The sequence below is a fragment of the Temnothorax longispinosus genome, chromosome 1 (genome assembly GCF_030848805.1).
Source record: "Temnothorax longispinosus isolate EJ_2023e chromosome 1, Tlon_JGU_v1, whole genome shotgun sequence".
In the NCBI taxonomy this organism is placed as follows: domain Eukaryota; kingdom Metazoa; phylum Arthropoda; class Insecta; order Hymenoptera; family Formicidae; genus Temnothorax; species Temnothorax longispinosus.
In genome coordinates this window covers 16,959,645-16,979,566 of record NC_092358.1, presented here as the reverse complement: position 1 = coordinate 16,979,566, position 19,922 = coordinate 16,959,645, and the positions used below count along the sequence as shown (strand labels likewise).

The 19,922-nt window shown below is 36.0% G+C and overlaps 2 protein-coding genes and 1 long non-coding RNA gene across 5 annotated transcripts; 2 read left to right on the top strand and 1 right to left on the bottom strand.

Annotated features, from left to right (window-relative positions):
- Positions 1–494: 494 nt before the first annotated feature.
- On the top strand, positions 495–2,876 carry LOC139812424 (uncharacterized). Its single transcript, XM_071777232.1, has 3 exons — positions 495–1,123; positions 1,201–1,243; positions 2,518–2,876. Exons 1-3 carry the CDS (start codon positions 831–833, stop codon positions 2,560–2,562), a joined length of 381 nt encoding a protein of 126 aa, XP_071633333.1. The 5' UTR covers positions 495–830; the 3' UTR covers positions 2,563–2,876.
- A 1,023-nt stretch (positions 2,877–3,899) lies between these two features.
- On the top strand, positions 3,900–6,687 carry LOC139812416 (uncharacterized). Of its 3 annotated transcripts, XR_011731869.1 has the most exons (5): positions 3,900–3,986; positions 4,454–4,542; positions 4,755–4,858; positions 5,120–5,239; positions 6,297–6,687. It is a non-coding gene; the product is annotated as an uncharacterized lncRNA (long non-coding RNA). The 3 variants fall into 3 exon arrangements; XR_011731868.1 differs by having other exon boundaries at positions 5,120–6,687; XR_011731867.1 differs by lacking the exons at positions 5,120–5,239; positions 6,297–6,687 and having other exon boundaries at positions 4,755–5,051.
- A 118-nt stretch (positions 6,688–6,805) lies between these two features.
- Positions 6,806–7,540, bottom strand: LOC139811331 (uncharacterized). The gene has a single exon (XM_071775597.1). The coding sequence runs from the start codon at positions 7,538–7,540 to the stop codon at positions 6,806–6,808; it is 735 nt and encodes a 244-aa protein (XP_071631698.1).
- Positions 7,541–19,922: the final 12,382 nt, after the last annotated feature.

Here is a 19,922-nt window from a genome sequence, read left to right as displayed (position 1 = left end):
TAGTGGAATTATTACGTATTACAATGAAATATTTCAGAAATATTCCTGATGTATTACACGTTTTTAAAAAATATTGAAATATTACAGTAATATTGCTGTAATATATTGTTGAAATATAATACTTTAAGTAGCAAAATAATGTCAAATGACATTTTAATGACATCTTATTGACGTTGTAACGATGCACCCCTTATGACAAAGCATCGTCCCGGCTACCACCCTCCGGGAGCCGCCCGACCGATTCCCCGTCGGGCGAGCACAGGGCGCGGTGCGCCCACATCTTTTTAAGTACTTAAAACGCACCGTGTGCGCGGGAAATCCGCCGCACCGGTGCCCTCCCGCACGACGCCGACGAGCGCCGAAGCGAGCCGATCCCCGCCGAAGCGAGATCGCGCCGCTCCCACCACCGCACCGTCGCTTGACGATCGGCCTCCCTCTAGAGTCCTAGATAATAGAGAAGCGACATTGAAGGGAATGGTCTGATTGGCTAACTAAATCACGTGATCCAGAGCCATTTTGTTTCTCCCTTATAGTTAAATAAGTGAGGTTAATGCACGTTAGAGGCCTGCTGCACGTGAGACAACGCGAGACATTACTGTTACGGTTCTGTAAAAGGCCGTGATTCTTCGGATCCTACCGTGATATAGGACATCCTCAAGACAAATTTGTGGCCACCAGAGACAGGAGACAGGTACACGGAAGAGAAGGAAGCCAAAATCATAGAAAACACGTCGTCGTCGCAGCCTGATAACGTGGCCGCGAGTTACAAGGAGACCAAGAGCAAGACGTCCGGCAGGAAGAAAGACGTAAAGATCAAGGTGGGCGAGCAAATGTCAGATACTGAGCTGGTGGATCCTTTGCCGGAGAAGTTACGCTCGACAGTGAACGCCAGACTGAAGAACGATCTAATCGTGTGCGCGGTGATCGGCACCCTGTCTTTTGGAATTCATCGTACGACGGTGTTCACCGCTCTGCAACCGGAACTCAATCCGGTACTGTGGAGTAAACTCTTATGTTTCATCGTTTTCCTAGAAATGAAGGACAGAAAGCTAGATGGATTAACAGTATCAGGAATATTAATGGATCTACTTGGGAGCCTAAGGATCCATTGTTTGTGTGCTCTGTAAGCTGCAGTGTAGCAAATATATATATATACATATATAGCGAAGTCATTTACTGATAGCATACATATTTTTTCAGGAGCATTTTGACAGGTTTTCTTGGGAGCGTGTTAGAGAAGATGGTAAGAGGAAACTGAAAATCGGAGCAATTCCTTCAGTTTTTAACGATAGTCTCCCATCGAAGCCATTTAATGAACATACATATTCAATGCCATTACCTGTTAGCGCAAACTTAAAGGGTCAAATATCAGGGAAAGTTAAAATATTACTCTGCAAGAAAGCAAATCCAAAACCTTTGGTTGCAACAATCGTAATATTGCCAGCTGCCGAGGAAAATTTTGAAATCTGAAGAGCACAATTATTCGAATTGTAATTGAGAGTTAAACCAAGTACAAATATAAAATAAATCATATTTTATTTAATTTAAAATGAATTTTCTCTTATAGATGTCAAATAAATCGAATATTATTGTCTCGTAGATATATGTATCTATAAAAAACGTAGTAAAGTTATATATAAATTTTTTACACTATTCCTCAAAGAACTATTAATAATTTACAATAAAATACACAGTACGTTTTCATTTACTTTATTATATGTATCTGCAAGTATAATCTTATGAATTAATATATCTTTCGTTTTTCTTGATTGTACATGTTACATTGATTAAGGCAACAAGAAGCTATATTCATATGCAATCAGGTGTGTTGTGTATTAATATAATGTTTTACAAGCATTCTGACTCTCTAACAACTTTCCTTGTATATTGTCGACATGTTTCAAAGTAAATAACTTTCATATCTATATACATAGAAGATAAAATTGCGTAACTAAAATTAAAAATAACGCTCTTTTTGATATATGATACAACTTTTCAAAAGATAAAAAGATATAAATACATGTTTTTACAATTTCAGCCCGATTAATTTGTATAAATAATTCGTTTTCGTTATTATTGAATTTGCTACGCTTACAAAATTTTCAGTAATTAATAATCAAATAGACTGAAAATAACAGAGATGTAATTTTTCTATATATGTTCATTTAGTTGCAACTTTCCCCATAGCCATTTTCATTCCTATAAAAATAAATCTTATATTTTGTAAAATTATGGATACAAAAGAATTTCTAAAATAGCATAATATAATTATACATATATTTACGATTATTAAAATCATACATAGGTTTATTGTGTTGTGTAAATAATGTTCAGAATACTTTAGAAGAGATATGGGATATAGGTTTCATTACGCTGTAATATATTTACGACAAGCACACCGTTTCTAAAATGGACAGTTTCTTATACGTACTTTCCTATTCCATATGGAGAAACAAAATGGCGGCTTTATCGATATATCGCACCTATCGATTTCAATGTCGCTTCTCTATTATCTAGGACTCTACCTCCCTCCTGCTACGCTCACCGCGACGCGCGGTATAAAAAGCCGGCGCGCTCGACGAGGAAGACACTTCGTCTTCATCTCGGCTCTCCTGACGAAGCTACCTCCCGATACCTTCCGAATCCTAGGGCAACACGTACAACGAGGTCCAGAGTTCTGGTTCTCGACTGAGGGTTCTCAGAGTGTTCCCGAACTCCCTGATTGCCCCGACGATCACGGTACCGCGGGGTCGAGCGTGCTCGGCCTCGCCGCGAGAGTTCTCACAACCGTGATCCCGGGATTCTGCCATCCTCTGGTACAACCTACCGCGCTTGCTTACCCGTGCATCGCATACAGCGTTCTGATAGCTGTAGCCGCGTCCGCGTGTAATATACCGCGCTCCGTATGTCACGTCCCGCGTTCCGTATGTAATATACCGCGCTCCGTATGTCACGTCCCGCGTTCCGTATGTAATATACCGCGTTCCGTTATCAGCGTATATCTTTCTTGTATGTATTAAATATATGTATCAATCACTATGTAATATACCGCGTTCCATTAGCGTCTACTCGTAGCCGCGTTCCGTATGTAATCTACCGCGTTCCGCCTTATCGTAGCCCTGTATACCGCAACGAACTCCGTTCTGTAAAATACCGCGCTGCGTTATCCCTCCCTTGCGTACCGCACCTCGAGGCGAAGACTCGAGTCCCGAGATTTCGTATACCGCGTCGCGTGCACCGGCACTACCGACCACGGTAATTTCCCGCGTTCAGTTCGTGTGTAATACCGAATCCCGAGTATTGTATATGATAGTTTATAGTATAGTTTTGAATATTGAATAAAGTGCATATTCACATGGCAAATTGATTACTGTTTCTGGGCCTGTCATCGAACTCCCGATCCCGTAAACTCGTCCGCGTTCGATAAAGTCAGGCCGTTACAACGTCATTAAGACGTTATTAAGGTATCACACAATCATACGTATTGCACAGATAATATATACCAGTTAAGAATTTTGGACTGAAAGAAAGAAAATCTAAATCAAAAAGTGTGATGAAATCAAAAGAGACTGACTTGTACTTTTGGGGAATAAAAGTGATTAAGATAAATCTTATATATAAGTGGTGGTATTTAATTTTATAACTTGTTATTTGTTTTGTAATAATAAAAGGTAATTATATATACAATTAATTTTTAATTAAGAGTCAGTAAGTAAATTGATAATAAAATAAATAGATAAAATTTAAAATTTATATTTCTTATATAATCAATATTAAACTTTTCAAATTACGAGTTTGTCACACGGATAAACAGAACGTTTCTGAGTGCGTAAGTGGAGGGAAAAACGCTAGTGTGTGTGGCTATGCGCTTGGTCGCAGCACCGACCCCCACCATTCTCGTCTTCTTTCGCTGTCTCTTGCATGGCTCCGTGGGACCACGCAATCACGTGTACGACATCGCACAGAAACAATCGTTTTAATTTTAGGTAATTTTTCTTTATTTAATAAATATTGTTCACACAAATATTTTTAAAAGTATTTTGTATAATTATTACTAATATGTACATTGTACATATATATTTGGCGATTTGTCTTTAAATCCAAAATAGAGATTACGTGGCATAATGGTCTGCAAAAACCACGTTAATATCATAAAATCATTTCAATGACCATCTTAAAATACATATATTTGCCTTTATAACCTATTGAACGAGTCTCTAATGAAATTATTTATTAACGGTTTCATACTTAAATCTTGATGCTAACTTAACCTCAAAATTTTTAATAGTTTAATCCAACTGGAGCCCTTAGTTGGAGATACGTGATAGAAATATGCCAATCCCAAATCTCCTAAAAAGCAGTTTAATCATTAATTAAAATGATTTACCATAATTATTTAACCATTTACATGATTTTTATAATATAATTATTGTTCTCATGCTATATGTTACAGTATTGCTTTCCATCAGTGAATGTTCATGCAGTCCAGAGCAGCACCAAGTAGTTTGATAGAAGAGCAAAATATTTATTTATTAGATATATGTAAGTAAGAAAAAGTTAAATTTGATATAAACCATACTTTCCAATATTAATCGTCAATACTGAAAATCCAAAGTATACGTGTAACATCAACTACAGATTTTCAGTATACATAGATAATGAATATCACAATACAAATCATACTTAACCTACTTTTATGTTTAAAATATATAATTAGATGTAATAATAATTACTGTTATTGTATTATGTTGCAGTGTTACGTTGCTTTCCATCAGTGGAAGTTCACGCAGAGCAGCACCAAGCAGTTTGATTTCTATCAAACTCTTCTGAGCGACAGCTTCATTTATTAGATACATAAGTAAGAAAAATTTAAACTTGGTATAAACTGCGTTCCAATATTTTAACATCCAGTACTGAAAATCTAAAGTGTATGTATAACATTAACCATAGATTCTCAGTATAGACAGTGAATATCGGAACACGTCATATTTAACCCCGTACTCCTATGTTTTAATATGTAATTATGTATGAAATAAACAGGGTGATTTTTATTTCGTGTGCCAATTATCTCCGCTATAATTATCTCAGATAGTATTGATTTATTGGAAAAATGTTTCAGATAAAAGTTGGAGAGTTCAAGGAGGACCAATAGACAATTTTATTAGATTTTGAGTCCGGGACCTGTGTTAAGCCTAATAGGATCCAAGTCAAATTATTTAAATAGAAACCCCCTTTTATGGTATTATCTTTTTCTACTAATTAATATGAACAACTTTTGTCTAAAACATTTTTTTATTTGCCTTATACTCCTTGAAATGTTCAAGGAAAACTTGGTATTTTTTTCAATATTTAGCTTACAATAGATGTTTGTTAATAAATGTTCGTCGGAGTGAAAAGTGGTACAGGACTTTTTGACTTGATTTGGTTTCAAGAATATACTGTTGCAATAGTATTCTAATTTCTTTAAATAATTGTGTACACATGAAAGCTTCAAGAAAATGTATACACAAATATTTAAAGAAATTAGGGTATTATTGCAATAGCATATTCTTGAGACCATATCAAGTCAAAAAGTCTTGTATCATTTTCCTCTCCGACAAGCATTTATCAAGATATAAGCTAAATATTTAAATCCGTTCTTCTTGATATCCGTTCTATGCTCTTTAATGCGTGTTTCAAGATGTCTTTTGGTTTGGCCAATGTACGTGGCATCGCAATTTCCGCAGTTAATTTTATAAATTAAGTTAGTCTGCTTGAAACAATCAAGTCTATCTTTCCCCCTCCTTATGACGCAATCAAGGGACTTAGGAACTGTATAAAGAACATGAAGGCCGCGATCATTAAAGATACGTAAAAGTCTCTCGCTGAGACCTTTGATGTAGGGAACTGTTATACAATTTTCTGGAATTCGTCGTATAATGTCGCTTGTGTTAGATGTGTTATCACGGTAACTGAGAAGTTTCAATCTATCTTTAATACACTTGTCAACCATATGTGGAGGATACAGTTGTTCAGAAGTATTTCTTTGATTTTATCAATATTGTTATCGTGGAACCGTTCGACGGATAATAAGATCGCACATATGGTTGACAAGTGTATGGTTGACAAGTGTATAGTTGATAAGTGTATTAAAGATAGATTGAAACTTCTCAGTTACCGTGATAACACATCTAACATAAGCGACATTATACGACAAATTCCAGAAAATTGTATAACAGTTCCCTACATCAAAGGTCTCAGCGAGAGATTTTTACGTATCTTTAATGATCGCGGGCTTCATGTTCTTTATGCTGTAGGCTTTTGCAGTGGTATTACGTATAAAGGAACGGACAATCGTTGTATCTTGAACATAAGATTTACTCAGAGAATCGAATATAGATACCTTGGATCTTTACAATGCTCGAGGACTAAATAACGGAGTGAAACTAAAAAATGTCGTGATCGTGCGAGAGCTGAACACAACAGTGTGTGTAAAAATCTCTTCTAGTACTTTTTCGGACGTGCGCCTTGCGACGATGAACGTGTGTCTCCATCAACCATATCAATATCGCTCTTATCGACATTATCGATTATTATCGACTGTTAGAAATTATTCCTAACACCCTCTCTTAATTTCTACCAGTCCAACACATATTTTAAATCTCAAATCATCACCTTTGATATCAATAAAGCAACTTTAAACATAAATTTTTACAACCTTTCTTTCCTATTATTTACCTTATCTTAAGAACAAATATATATTACTATAATACTTATCAGTGAACACAAATAGAGTTAAAGATTAATCAAGACTACTTCAATTTCTTTATCCGACTAAAACATTCTTATGCGTATTAAATTTTATCTTTCCCAACGGTTTAGTAAATAAATCCGCAAGTTGCTTATCACTTTGACAATATTCCACACTAATTGTCCCTTTCTTTAATTCTTCATGAACAAAATGGTACTTTACGTCAATGTGCTTTGACCGTCGGTTAATAACTCCATTCTTTATAAGCTTAATAGCACTTTGATTATCTACTTTTAGTCTTACGTTAACTGATTCACCGAATAATTCCTCAATTAAAGTCTTTAAATACATTATCTCCTTGGTGCACTCAGCTGCCGCAATGTACTCCGCCTCGGTGCTGGAAGTCGCTACCACTGGTTGTCTCCTGGAGCACCATCCGATCGGACCTCCACAGTAGAATGTTATATACCCGCTCGTACTCTTCCTCGTGTCTGGATCGCCAGCGTAATCGGAGTCGCTGTATGCTATCATTTTTGTTTTGTCATGCCGGTCGTTGTACTGTATTCCTTGGTTTCGTGTGTCGTTAAGATATTGAAACATTCGCTTTATTTCAGTTATTCTTCGTTTTGTGTAGTTATTCACATATCTGCTTCCGTGTCCAACTGCTTGTGCCAAATCTGGACGAGTTTTAGTTGATAAGTATAGCAGACCTCTTATTGTTTCTCTGTACCGGTAGGTTGTTGTTTCAGATTCCTCTGGTTCTTCGTTGCATTTAACCAGCGGAGTGTCGACTGATTTAGACTTGTTCATGTCGAATCTGCTCAACAGTTTTCCTGAGAATTCTTCTGCGTTAATTTTAGCTCTTCTTGAGATCGCTCTATCTCCATGACCAAGAAGCTTTTTGGATTCCAGTTAACCGTCGTTTCAAATTCCTTCTTTAATTTCTCGATGAATCGATTGCGTTCATGTTCGTTTTTACTCAGCAAAACTCCATCGTCCACGTAAACTCCTAAAATGAGTGTCCTTTCCTCATTTACAAAGATGCATTGTTCCGACTTTAAGGTAGTTGTATCGCAAAACCCATTTTCATAGGAATCTTTTAAAATTTGAACAGCATATTAACGTAAACACGCTCTACACACACGTGCAAGTAGAAAAAGGTTGACTATACTAAAGTTGAAATAATGGAAGTCAAACTTAGCACTTTTTACATGTATCGTAGGACGAAAACGGTTTCCCATATCACGTTTGTAATTGTAGCGATCAAACTACTCATACGATTTTGATGAAAAACAAAGAGATAACAAAAGAGACTTGTAAAAATATTCTTACAAAAGTACAAGACCCTTGTCTATCTAGTTTTGAAGCAATTGTTACGCAAAGTACATAATTTCTTATAGCGATGGACGCATACGACAGCTAACCTGTAAAGATCTGGCAACACTGTATTGACTGCATATGAAGGTAGTTCAGATTGCCTATATCCTATTCTATACCGTACTAATTTATTTTATAATAGGTAAAATAATAGGTATTGTATGTAGAACTATAAATCTATTTATATTAATGTTGAGCACAACAAATATAACATACTATAAGTAATATACATCGTATTTATTAATCTTTTATAAAATATTTAAGAAAAAACAGAACGACGAATATAACGTATTGAAAGTAATACAATGTATTTATTAATTTTTTATAAAATATTGAAAAAAAAAAACAACGAGATTTGTGTCGCTTGTTGTAGAAAACGCACCATATATAAATGTTAAATGAAACAATTGTAGAATAAGATACAAATTAATTAACATGATCTTTTACATAATTAATAATATTGTTTAATATTTTTGATCTATTTGTCACGCGAACTTTTTTATCGGTCGACTTTTCTAATAAAAATTGTTTCAGCCCAATTTCGCCCTTTTGCTTATAAATATCCTGTAGAGTATTATACGTGATCCTGGCCTGAGCAATTTTTTAAATCATTCCTTCAGAAATTATCTCTTTTAAAACATTTAAAGTTAGTGTTATTTCTGCTACTTTTCGAGCTCCTATTATTTTATTTATTGATTCAGTATAAGATTTGCTGTTGTTAAGCAAATCTGTTGTTGAAATATATAAGCATACAAGTTTTTCTAGCACTTTTACGTCAAACAATGCTTCATGAAAATTATTAGTATTCTTTTTTGGAAGCAAATCTTCAGCTAGCTTTGATAATTTGAACTGTCCTTTTCCTTTTCGATCAGGAAATGGTTTCCGTAGCAAAATTTCAGAATCGGAAAATCCACTAATGATAGATTTAAAATCGTTTATCATCATGGAATGACGTATTATTGCTTGAAGCAAGTGTTTAGCATCGAATTGAACATTATGAGCAACTAAGACTGACGGTTTAGATGAAATATTAAGAAATTCTTTAAAACTTTCAAGAGCATTTTTTAATGGAATTGTTTGTACCTTTACATTACGCCAAAAAAGATCTTTATTTATAACTTTTAAGCCAGTCACATAAGAAACATAGGATACCACAGTTTGTATAGGTTAATCTCTAAATCAAAGTAAACTATTTTACAGGAATCGATTGCTATATTTGTCTTGTTTACTTCATTATTGATATCTACACTGTCTGAATTTTCAGCATCTATCTCAAGACCACAGTTTGGCAGGTACTGTATTCTTTCAATTCTTTCTGTTCTTTTCCTTAAATTTTCTCGCATTTTTTTCATTAAATTACGACGACTTTTTGTACTTTGTAATTTTGCTAACTCAGCTCTACGTGCTCTTTGTTTATCTTGCATTATAGCAAAAGATTCCATATGTTTACCGGGCGAAATACATAATTTAGCTGAAACACGAGGCAAATATTGTTGTCCATCGTTTTTGGCGCAAACAGCACTCGCCCAACGAAAATCAGCTGATTCACTCAAACTGTAACAACCATTCTTTGGAGCTTTATGTGCCATAATGTTTTTTAAACTTTCGTTCGCTTGACTGCTAGCAGCAACTGAAAATTTTGCTGAGTTATCAGCATATTTTGAAAAAATAACACATAATGCTGTATATAATTTAGAATCTTTCAATAGTATCGTCTGTTCTTGAGTATTAGTACTGTCTTGGAATCGCGGTGACACCATACGCCGCAGTTTTCATGTTTGCCGAATACATGGTCAGGTATTGTACGTAAAGTACTGGCTAATTCTACACTTTTTCCTTTGTTTTGTGCTACAGCATAGTTAAAACATTTTTTCAAATGAGGAATTACATCACGTTTTTTCATTTCTTTAAATGTTTTTTGTAGTTAGTATACATCTTTTAAAGTTTTTTAAGACTATCATAGCTTTTTCCGTTCCCACACTTACTCCAGCCCATGTCGTAAGAGACGATTATGTTAATAATATATTACCTATCGCTGCGTCAAAATTATTTACGTCCAAATTAGTATTTACATTGTTATAATTAGGTGTACAAGGATTGTTTAGAGGAAAAGTGTTTTTCTGACGATATTACTGGTGGTAGAACTGGGTAGAGCTCTCTTGCATTGAAATATAAAGATTTGCATCGTTGGATGCAGGTTTTAAAGGTATCAAGATAGAGTAAATTTCCTGAGCTATTTCGTCTGGCCTATTGACAAAAAAAGAATCAGATTTATTAATACATTATTTTATTATTATTAATACATATACAAATCAGTTTAATAATTATCAATTATTTTATTATTATTAATACATATCAATTAAGTTTGATAATTATCAATTACGTATACATAACATATACATAAGACACATATTATTACATATTATTACACATATGTATAAAACACTTATAGAAAACATATTTTTGTCTTCCTGTTTTTTTATTTAAAATAAAAATGAAAGAACAAAATCTTACAGTTCTTGACAGAATTTTTCAACATTTTCTACAATTAATAGTTGTTCCTCTCTTGCAGCCTGCTTGCAACTCTCTTTAGCAGCTTCTTCTATTGCAGATCCAACTTCTCGTTCATATCTTTTGAATAAATTTGATGTTATAGATGGTATATTCATACAAGCCAGTATTTTATTTAAACCCGAGCACCCAACTCCAGCGTGTACAGCTCCTGTCATTTATAAGTTAGAAGTTTAAATCAACATATTAATTTTGATAAATTATGTAATAATCAATAAAAATTACACAGATACAATGTTTGCGAATGGAAATAATTTATTGACTATAACTTACCTAATACAATTTTTGTGTTTACATCACTGTGTTTAGAGTTATCTTTTGATTGAATTTTTCCTGTAGCAACATCTGTAAATGTAGAACAATCCCGACAACGTACTTTCAAAATTGAATTTAAACCAAGTCGCGCGTCTTTCGTTTTATTACATTTTTAAGTGAAAGATCTTTTTCACAGTAACAGCAAGTTAAATTTTTGGCAAGCTCGGACACTTCTACAATGCGTCTTCCAACACATAAATGATTGTCTTCTTGACAGGACTTTGTCTTTTTCTTCGCTTCAGACATTGCCGCTAAAGCTTTAAGTCTTTTCTTCAATACTTTTTCTTTCATTAATCTTCCTTTGTAACGTACAACAGACATTTTCGCTTATATTTCTTCTAATTCAAAATAACCTCAATAGCATAATCTCAATAATAACGCAAGCATCGCGAGCTAACTTCAATGATATACTGACATTACTGACGCGAGTTGCGAGCATACAGCGTTGCCAGATTGGTAAGACCATACAGGATTGGTTGAAAACGGTACAGCTTAGTTAAAAGTTTTACACAGGTAAGTAGAGTTTTCCGTACATTATCGTATACAGTATGACCATTATTTTTTACTAATACTGTCGCGATACAACTACCTTAATGCCTTTAGATCCTGCTGTTTGAGAAAAAGTTGAGAATCTTTCATTCCATTTTGATGGAGCTTGCTTCAGACCGTATAAGGCCATCAGTAGTTTGCAGATCCTTTTCCCGTAGTTCCTTCCGGGGGATACATAAATACAGGCTCATCCAGTTTCCCGTATAAAAACGCCGTTTTTATGTCAAACGTAATTATGTGATAATCTTCTTTTGCTGATAATGCAAACAGGATTCTTAAGGACGAGTTGTTTACTACAGGACTGAATGTATCTTCGTAATCTATACCGTAGGTTTGTTCGAATCCTTTGACGACTAGTCTGGCTTTCTTCCTTCCGTCTTCTTTCGTCTTGAAAATCTATTTATTACTCAAAATCTCCTTTCCTTCTGCCTCTATACTGTCCACTACTTTCCACGTATTATTCTCTTCTAGAGAGTTTTTTTCCATTTGTATTGCCTTTTTCCATTCTTCTTTCTCTGGACCAGTAACAGCTTGTTGAAAAGTCAAAAACACATAGTCATTATATTTTTCTGGACGTCTTGTAATTCGTGTTGATCTGCGCAATTGCTGCTCCTGTTCATGACAATCTTCTCTGTCTTCAGTTTCTACATATTCTTCTGACGTTGATTCGTTGTTTGCTTCCATTGGATCAGGCTCTTCACCCTCCTCTTCTTCTGTCTGTTCTTCTTTTTCTTCTTCAGTGTCTTCTATTTTACCTAGTATACTTTTTGTGCTTTTCTCTGTTATATTTTCAACTTTTTCTTCAAATTTTACGTCTCTTGAGAGGATTATTTTCCTGTTTTCGGCATCCCATAGCCTGTATCCTTTTGGACTATATCCAACAAAGACGAGTTTTCTGCTCCGGTTGTCGAGTATCTTCAGTGCCCCTAGGTTTTTTGCATGTGCTGCACATCCGAATAGTTTTACAAAACTCATGTCGGGCTCCTTTCCGTTCCACATTTCACTGGAGTTACATCCAGTAGTTTTGTTGGACTTCTATTCAGCAAATACATGGCCGTGTACACTGCCTCTCCCCACATTCTCCCCACATTTCTTTCTTCAATCCGGATTCCTCCAGTAACGCTCTGGTCTTCTCTAACAAGGTGCGGTTCAGGCGTTCTGCCTTCCCGTTTAACTGCGGGGAAAAGGGTATGGTGAGATCCATTTCAGTGCCATTTTTCTTGCACCAGCTCCAAAGATTCTCGTTCACGTACTCGCCACCATTGTCGAATCTCAATTTGGCCAGTTTTAGATTCCACCGAGCTTCAGCAAATTTTACGTACTCTTTAATTGTATCTGCGACTTCATTTTTATTTTTCAACAAGTAGATAACAGTGAAGTGCGTGTAATCATCTAACATGGTCAGAATGTACCTTTTGTCGTCCCATGTTGGAATTTCCACAGGACCGCAGACATCAGAGTGTACTAGTTCCAAGGCTCGTTTCATTTGCGTTCCGCTTCCTTTAAACGGTGCTCTCGTCTGTTTCGCTTTCATGTAGGTTTCGCAAGCTTCTTCTACCTTTTTCAGATCTTCCGTGGTGAAATCCAAGCCTTTCAACATTCCTTTTAGAGTCTTCATACCGTCAATACTTAGATGTCCTAGTTTCTTATGCCATTTCTCCGCCATTTCTAATTTTTGTACGGCATATGATCTTCCCGCGGTTTCGGTGCTTAGCATTACCTCGTATAGTCCGTTTTCTTTTTTCTTACCGCAAAACACTTTTTCTCTACTACGACCTTGTCTCTCGTAAAGATCACCTTCCCTCCATGTTCCGTTATAGCTGGCACCGATATCAGATTCGCACATAGGTCAGGAATGTACATTACATTCTTCAGAATACAGTTTTTTGTTTTTAATATCCCGGTTCCTTCTGCTACCATCGACTCGTTGGCTTTGGCTACACCGGCTTTGGCTAGACTGTGTTTGTCTCAGGTTTTTCAGATATTTCGTGTCATTAATCATATGAGACGTCGTACCAGAATCGATTATCCATGAAGTATCTTGTTGTTTGTGCACGAAAAACGACACTTTATCAGTCTGCTTATCTGATTTATCGGATTGTGGATCCTTTTTCTTACTATTGGCATCATCGCGAAAGTAGCAATCCTTTTCAAAGTGATTGGATTTCTTACATATCTTGCAGAATTTCTGCTTTTCCTTTGTATCCGTTTGTTTTTGAGACGTCTTTCTGCACGCTCTTGCCAGATGACCCGTAGAATTGCATTTAAAACACCTTCTTATTATTATGGATATTAGCCTTAAACGCCACAGCATTTTCTTTACCATCATGTTCAGAATTCCTAGCTTCTTCCGAGAGTATTCTTGTGGTTAGGTTTTCCAGTGTCTGATGATCCCTCGTAGCCGTCGATTCCCACGCCGTAACAAACGATTTATATGATTTACTGATGTGTGTTGCTACATCGCAACTTTTATCCATAGAATAACTAAAGAATTTCTGCATCAGCGTGCATTTTCTTTGTTCGCTATCTCTCTCGTATATGGCACATAATTTAGTCCACATGTTCTGAGCGGTATCGCAATTTAATATATGAGTGAGTGGTTTCTTACCCAGAGACAGCACGATCACCTTTTGTGCTTTTGCGTCTATTTCAGACCACGTCGCGTCTCGCTCAGCAGGCGGTGCTTTTGTTGTCACATCGTATAATTCGTTGGCTTTAAGTACGATCGTAATCTCAAACTTCCACAGCTGAAAGTTTTCTACGCCGCTCAGCTTTTCTATCTGGCCTATTTCCTCCATTGACACCTTAGACATTTTGGTCTTTTTACCGTTCTCCTTTTTACTTCTTACTTCGGACTTTTGCTTCCAATTTCCGTTTTACATCAGATCGACCGTTACTTTTTTCTCTGGGTCCATAACCTGTAGGCTTTTGCAGTGGTATTACGTATAAAGGAACGGACAATCGTTGTATCTTGAACATAAGGTTTATTCAGAGAATCGAATATAGATACCTTGTGTGAACCTCGTCATCGGCAACCTGGGACACCTAGACATCGAATTCAAGCTTGATTCATAAGAATCGACTTAAAAATTCCCTAGCGGCAGAATCAAGAGACACGGTAGTGTACACGCGGAGCGAGACCGACCGTGACTCTTTTACGCCACGCGACGGGTTGCGAATACCCGATATGTTGAGATCTCAATAACGAGTGAACGGATCAAGTTCTAAGTAGGCTTGATCGATAGCTTGGGGTCCAATTAGGGGGGGGGTTTCTCTTATAATATCCCGCTCCGTGCCCTACGAGCGGATATTGCGACGCAAAGTCCAAATGTGAAAATTTTTTATTAAGATACTTCTTTTTCTATCTACTTCCAACGCCGACGTCTTATATGACACTACAAAAAGACGTGATATCCGTACAAAATTACCTTTTTCATAAAAAAGGTAAAAAAATGCGCCAAGTACACGCATAGTAGTATATATGTATTATGTTGTTACCTCGAAAAAAACAAAGTGGTAGTATTATACCTCGAAATAACACCCTGTACATATTGTTTATACAATGAGTAATACTACAAAAAGGCGTGATATCTGTACAAAATTACCTTTTTTAAAAAAAAGGTAAAGAAAGGCGCCAAGTACACGCATAGTAGTGTATATGTTGTTACCTCGAAAAAAAAACAGTAGTAGTATTATACCTTAAAAAAATCTAAGTAACAAGTGGTAGACGAAATCTTTGTATCTTGAAAAATCTCGAAAAAATCTAAACAGTAGTATCTTCACCTCGAAAAAAAAAACAAAGTAGTAGTATTATACCTCGAAAAAACCTAAGTAACAAGTGGTGGACGTAATCTTTGTATCTCCAAAAATCTCGAAAAAACCTAAGCAGTATTATTTTTATTTCCAAAAAATTATTACTCAAGTGATACACATCACAAAATTACGTTACCTTATCAAAAAATGAGTCGCGCTTCAAGTGATCTATTATTACAATTACAAAAAAGAAATGATATCTCTTTTTAAATTACAGCGCCAATTACAGAGAACATATATTTTTCGAGATACAAAGATTACGTCTACCACTTGTTACTTAGGTTTTTTCGAGGTATAATATTACTACTGCTTTTCTTCGATTAGAATAAAAAATTGAATCATGAAGAATTACACAGAGGTAACAGTACAAAATACAAATATTTTATTAAAATATTTAAACCCAACAAGGAAATACAAGGTATTTAAATACAAAGTTTATATATGTATTTTAAAAATTTAATCGCATCGCAAAGAATTACAGAGGTAACAGTACAAAAAAAAAATATTTTATTAAAATACATAAATTTTTCTTGTCAAAAAACTTGGCGCTGCTAGACCTCAAAATTAGGTCAGCCTGGTGTGTATGTGCGAGCGAGTGGGTGTGGGCGATGTGTGTGTGTGTGTGTGTGTGTGTGTGTGTGTGTGTGTGTGTGTGTGTGTGTGTGTGTGTGTGTGTGACGGTGAATAATGCGGCTTATTACTAAGTATAGGATAAGTTAGGATAAGTTTAGATTTTTAAAGCGATTAGAATTAAGTATAGAATAAGTATAGAATAAGTAATATCTACATTTGTAAAAGGTCTCTCTCTCTCTCTCTCTCTCTCTCTCTCTAGCAGCGCCAAGTTTTTTGACAAGAAAAATTTATGTATTTTAATAAAATATTTTTATTTTTTGTACTGTTACCTCTGTAATTCTTTGCGATGCGATTAAATCTTTTAAAATACATATATAAACTTTGTATTTAAATACCTTGTATTCCCTTGTTGGGTTTAAATATTTTAATAAAATATTTGTATTTTGTACTGTTACCTCTGTGTAATTCTTCATGATTCAATTTTTATTCTAATCGAAGAAAAGCAGTAGTAATATTATACCTCGAAAAAACCTAAGTAACAGTGGTAGACGTAATCTTTGTATTTCGAAAAATATATGTTCTCTGTAATTGGCGCTGTAATTTAAAAAGAGATATCATTTCTTTTTTGTAATTGTAATAATAGATCACTTGAAGCGCGACTCATTTTTTGATAAGGTAACGTAATTTTGTGATGTGTATCACTTGAGTAATAATTTTTTGGAAATAAAAATAATACTGCTTAGGTTTTTTCGAGATTTTTGGAGATACAAAGATTACGTCCACCACTTGTTACTTAGGTTTTTTCGAGGTATAATACTACTACTTTGTTTTTTTTTTCGAGGTGAAGATACTACTGTTTAGGTTTTTTCGAGATTTTTCAAGATACAAAGATTTCGTCTACCACTTGTTACTTAGATTTTTTTAAGGTATAATACTACCACTGTTTTTTTTTTCGAGGTAACAACATATACACTACTATGCGTGTACTTGGCGCCTTTCTTTACCTTTTTTTTAAAAAAGGTAATTTTGTACAGATATCACGCCTTTTTGTAGTATTACGCATTGTATAAACAATATGTACAGGGTGTTATTTCGAGGTATAATACTACTACTACTTTGTTTTTTTTTTCGAGGTGAAGATACTACTGTTTAGGTTTTTTCGAGATTTTTCAAGATACAAAGATTTCGTCTACCACTTGTTACTTAGATTTTTTTAAGGTATAATACTACCACTGTTTTTTTTTTCGAGGTAACAACATATACACTACTATGCGTGTACTTGGCGCCTTTCTTTACCTTTTTTTTAAAAAAGGTAATTTTGTACAGATATCACGCCTTTTTGTAGTATTACGCATTGTATAAACAATATGTACAGGGTGTTATTTCGAGGTATAATACTACCACTTTGTTTTTTTCGAGGTAACAACATAATACATATATACTACCATGCGTGTACTTGGCGCATTTTTTTACCTTTTTTTTGAAAAAGGTAATTTTACGGATATCACGCCTTTTTGTAGTGTCATATAAGACGTCGGCGTTAGAAGTAGATAGAAGAAGAAGTATCTTAATAAAAAATTTTCACATTTGAACTTTGCGTCGCAATATCTCCGCTCGTAGGGCACGGAGCGGGATATTATAAGAGAAACCCCCCCCCCCCCCTAATTGGACCCCAAGCTATCGATCAAGCCTACTTAGAACTTGATCCGTTCACTCGTTATTGAGATCTCAACATATCGGGTATTCGCAACCCGTCGCGTGGCGTAAAAGAGTCACGGTCGGTCTCGCTCCGCGTGTACACTACCGTGTCTCTTGATTCTGCCGCTAGGGAATTTTTAAGTCGATTCTTATGAATCAAGCTTGAATTCGATGTCTAGGTGTCCCAGGTTGCCGATGACGAGGTTCACATAGTGCACTTCATAGTTTTTGGTATTCAGGTGTATTAATACCTTGAATTCGATGTCCACGTGTTCCAGGTTGCTGATGTCGGGTTCCAGATAGTGCGCTCTATAGTTTTCGGTGTCCAGGTATAATAATACGTTGAATTCGATGTCTAGGTGTCCCACGTTTTCGATGACGAGGTCCACATAGTGCGCTCCGTAGTTTTCGGTGTCTACGTGTATTAATACCTCGAATTCGATATCTACGTGTCCTACATTCAGATTTAAAGTTATTAATACACGTAGACACCAAAAACTACAAAGCGCACTATGTGGACCTTGTCATCGGCAACCTGGGACACCTAGACATCGAATTCAACGTACGATTACACCTGGACACCGAAAACTATGAAGCGCACTATCTGGATCCCGTCATCGGCAACCTGGGACACGTGGACATCAAATTCAAGATATTAATACACGTAGACACCGAAAACTACGGAGCGCACTATGTGGACCTCGTCATCGGCAACCTGGGACACCTAGACATCGAATTCAACGTACGATTACACCTGGACACCGAAAACTATGAAGCGCACTATCTGGATCTTGTCATCGGCAACCTGGGACATGTGGACATCGAATTCAAGGTATTAATACACGTAGACACCGAAAACTACGGAGCGCACTATGTGGACCTCGTCATCGGCAACCTGGGACACGTAGACATCGAATTCAACGTATTATTACACCTGGACACCGAAAACTATGAAGCGCACTATCTGGACCTCGTCATCGGCAACTTGGGATACTTCAACATCGAATTCAAGCTTGATTCATAAGAATCGACTTAAAAATTCCCTAGCGGCACTTTCTGCCAAGCGTAGAGAACCTTCTTTTCCGGCAGCGGTGGTATTACGATGTAAGGATACGAAATCTCTCGAGATAAACATGAAGGAATTGACTCAATATATATTATATAAGTATATACCTAATTTACCTAAAATACCTAAATAGAAATCTTACTCCTGACCGATAAGTCTATCGACCTAATTTCGAAATACGCGCGCGATATCGAAACTGGCGATACCTGCGCCGCCAGCGTCGAAAAAGTGAAAGTAACGTTTCTGATTATGACGTCATCATACAAGAACGTCGGCGTTAGAAGTAGAAGTATCTTAAAAATAAATTTTCACATTTGGACTTTGCGTCGCAATATCTCCGCTCGTAGGGCACGTAGCGGAATATTATGAGAGAAACCCCCCCCCCCTAATTGGACCCCAAGCTATCGATCAAGCCTACTTAGAACTTGATCCGTTCACTCGTTATCGAGATCTCAACATCTCGGGTACTCGCAACCCGTCGCGTCGCGTAAAAGAGTCACGGTCGGTCTCGCTCCGCGTGTACTTGGCGCGAGACACTACCGTGTCTCTTGATTTTATATTTTATATATTTTTATCATTTTAGTTCTGTCAATTTTTATTTTATATTTTTCTTTTTATATTCTCTCATTATTTTAGTTCTTGACTTTTGGATTGTTGGCACAATGCCAGGACTGAATTGTTTGCAAGCGATGTAATTTGAACACTTGATAAGGACCGAAAGTGACGGTCGAAACGTCGTGAGATAATTAAAGAATTTTTATATTGCCAGTCAGTGTCAATTATTACTACTTCTGTTTTCTCTTATAAAATATTAAATAATTTTAAAAGGCACACGAAGGCGCAATATTTTCTTTCACGATATTGTAGGCAAATAAATGGGGGGGATCCCGTTTGCCTACAATCCCGATTGCCAGCTTCGTTTGCCCACAACATTTTGCCTACAGCTTCGATTGCCGACATTCCCGATTGCCTACAGACAAATCTGTATCAGAAACGTACATATGGATGTTTTCTATTAATTGTATGTACATAACATGTTTTGTTTGCGGTTTCAATTTTCTTACTTTTGGCCAAGTTTTGGACGCTTTGGCCCCACTGTGCGATGGGAGCTATGGATCGAGCGATGCAAAGCGCTCGTTCGCACATGAAAAATTCATCGAATTAATAAATTCAGTCTTTTGATAAATTGTTTTTGTGCGAAGAAATTAAAGCGTTTGTGTATATAATATG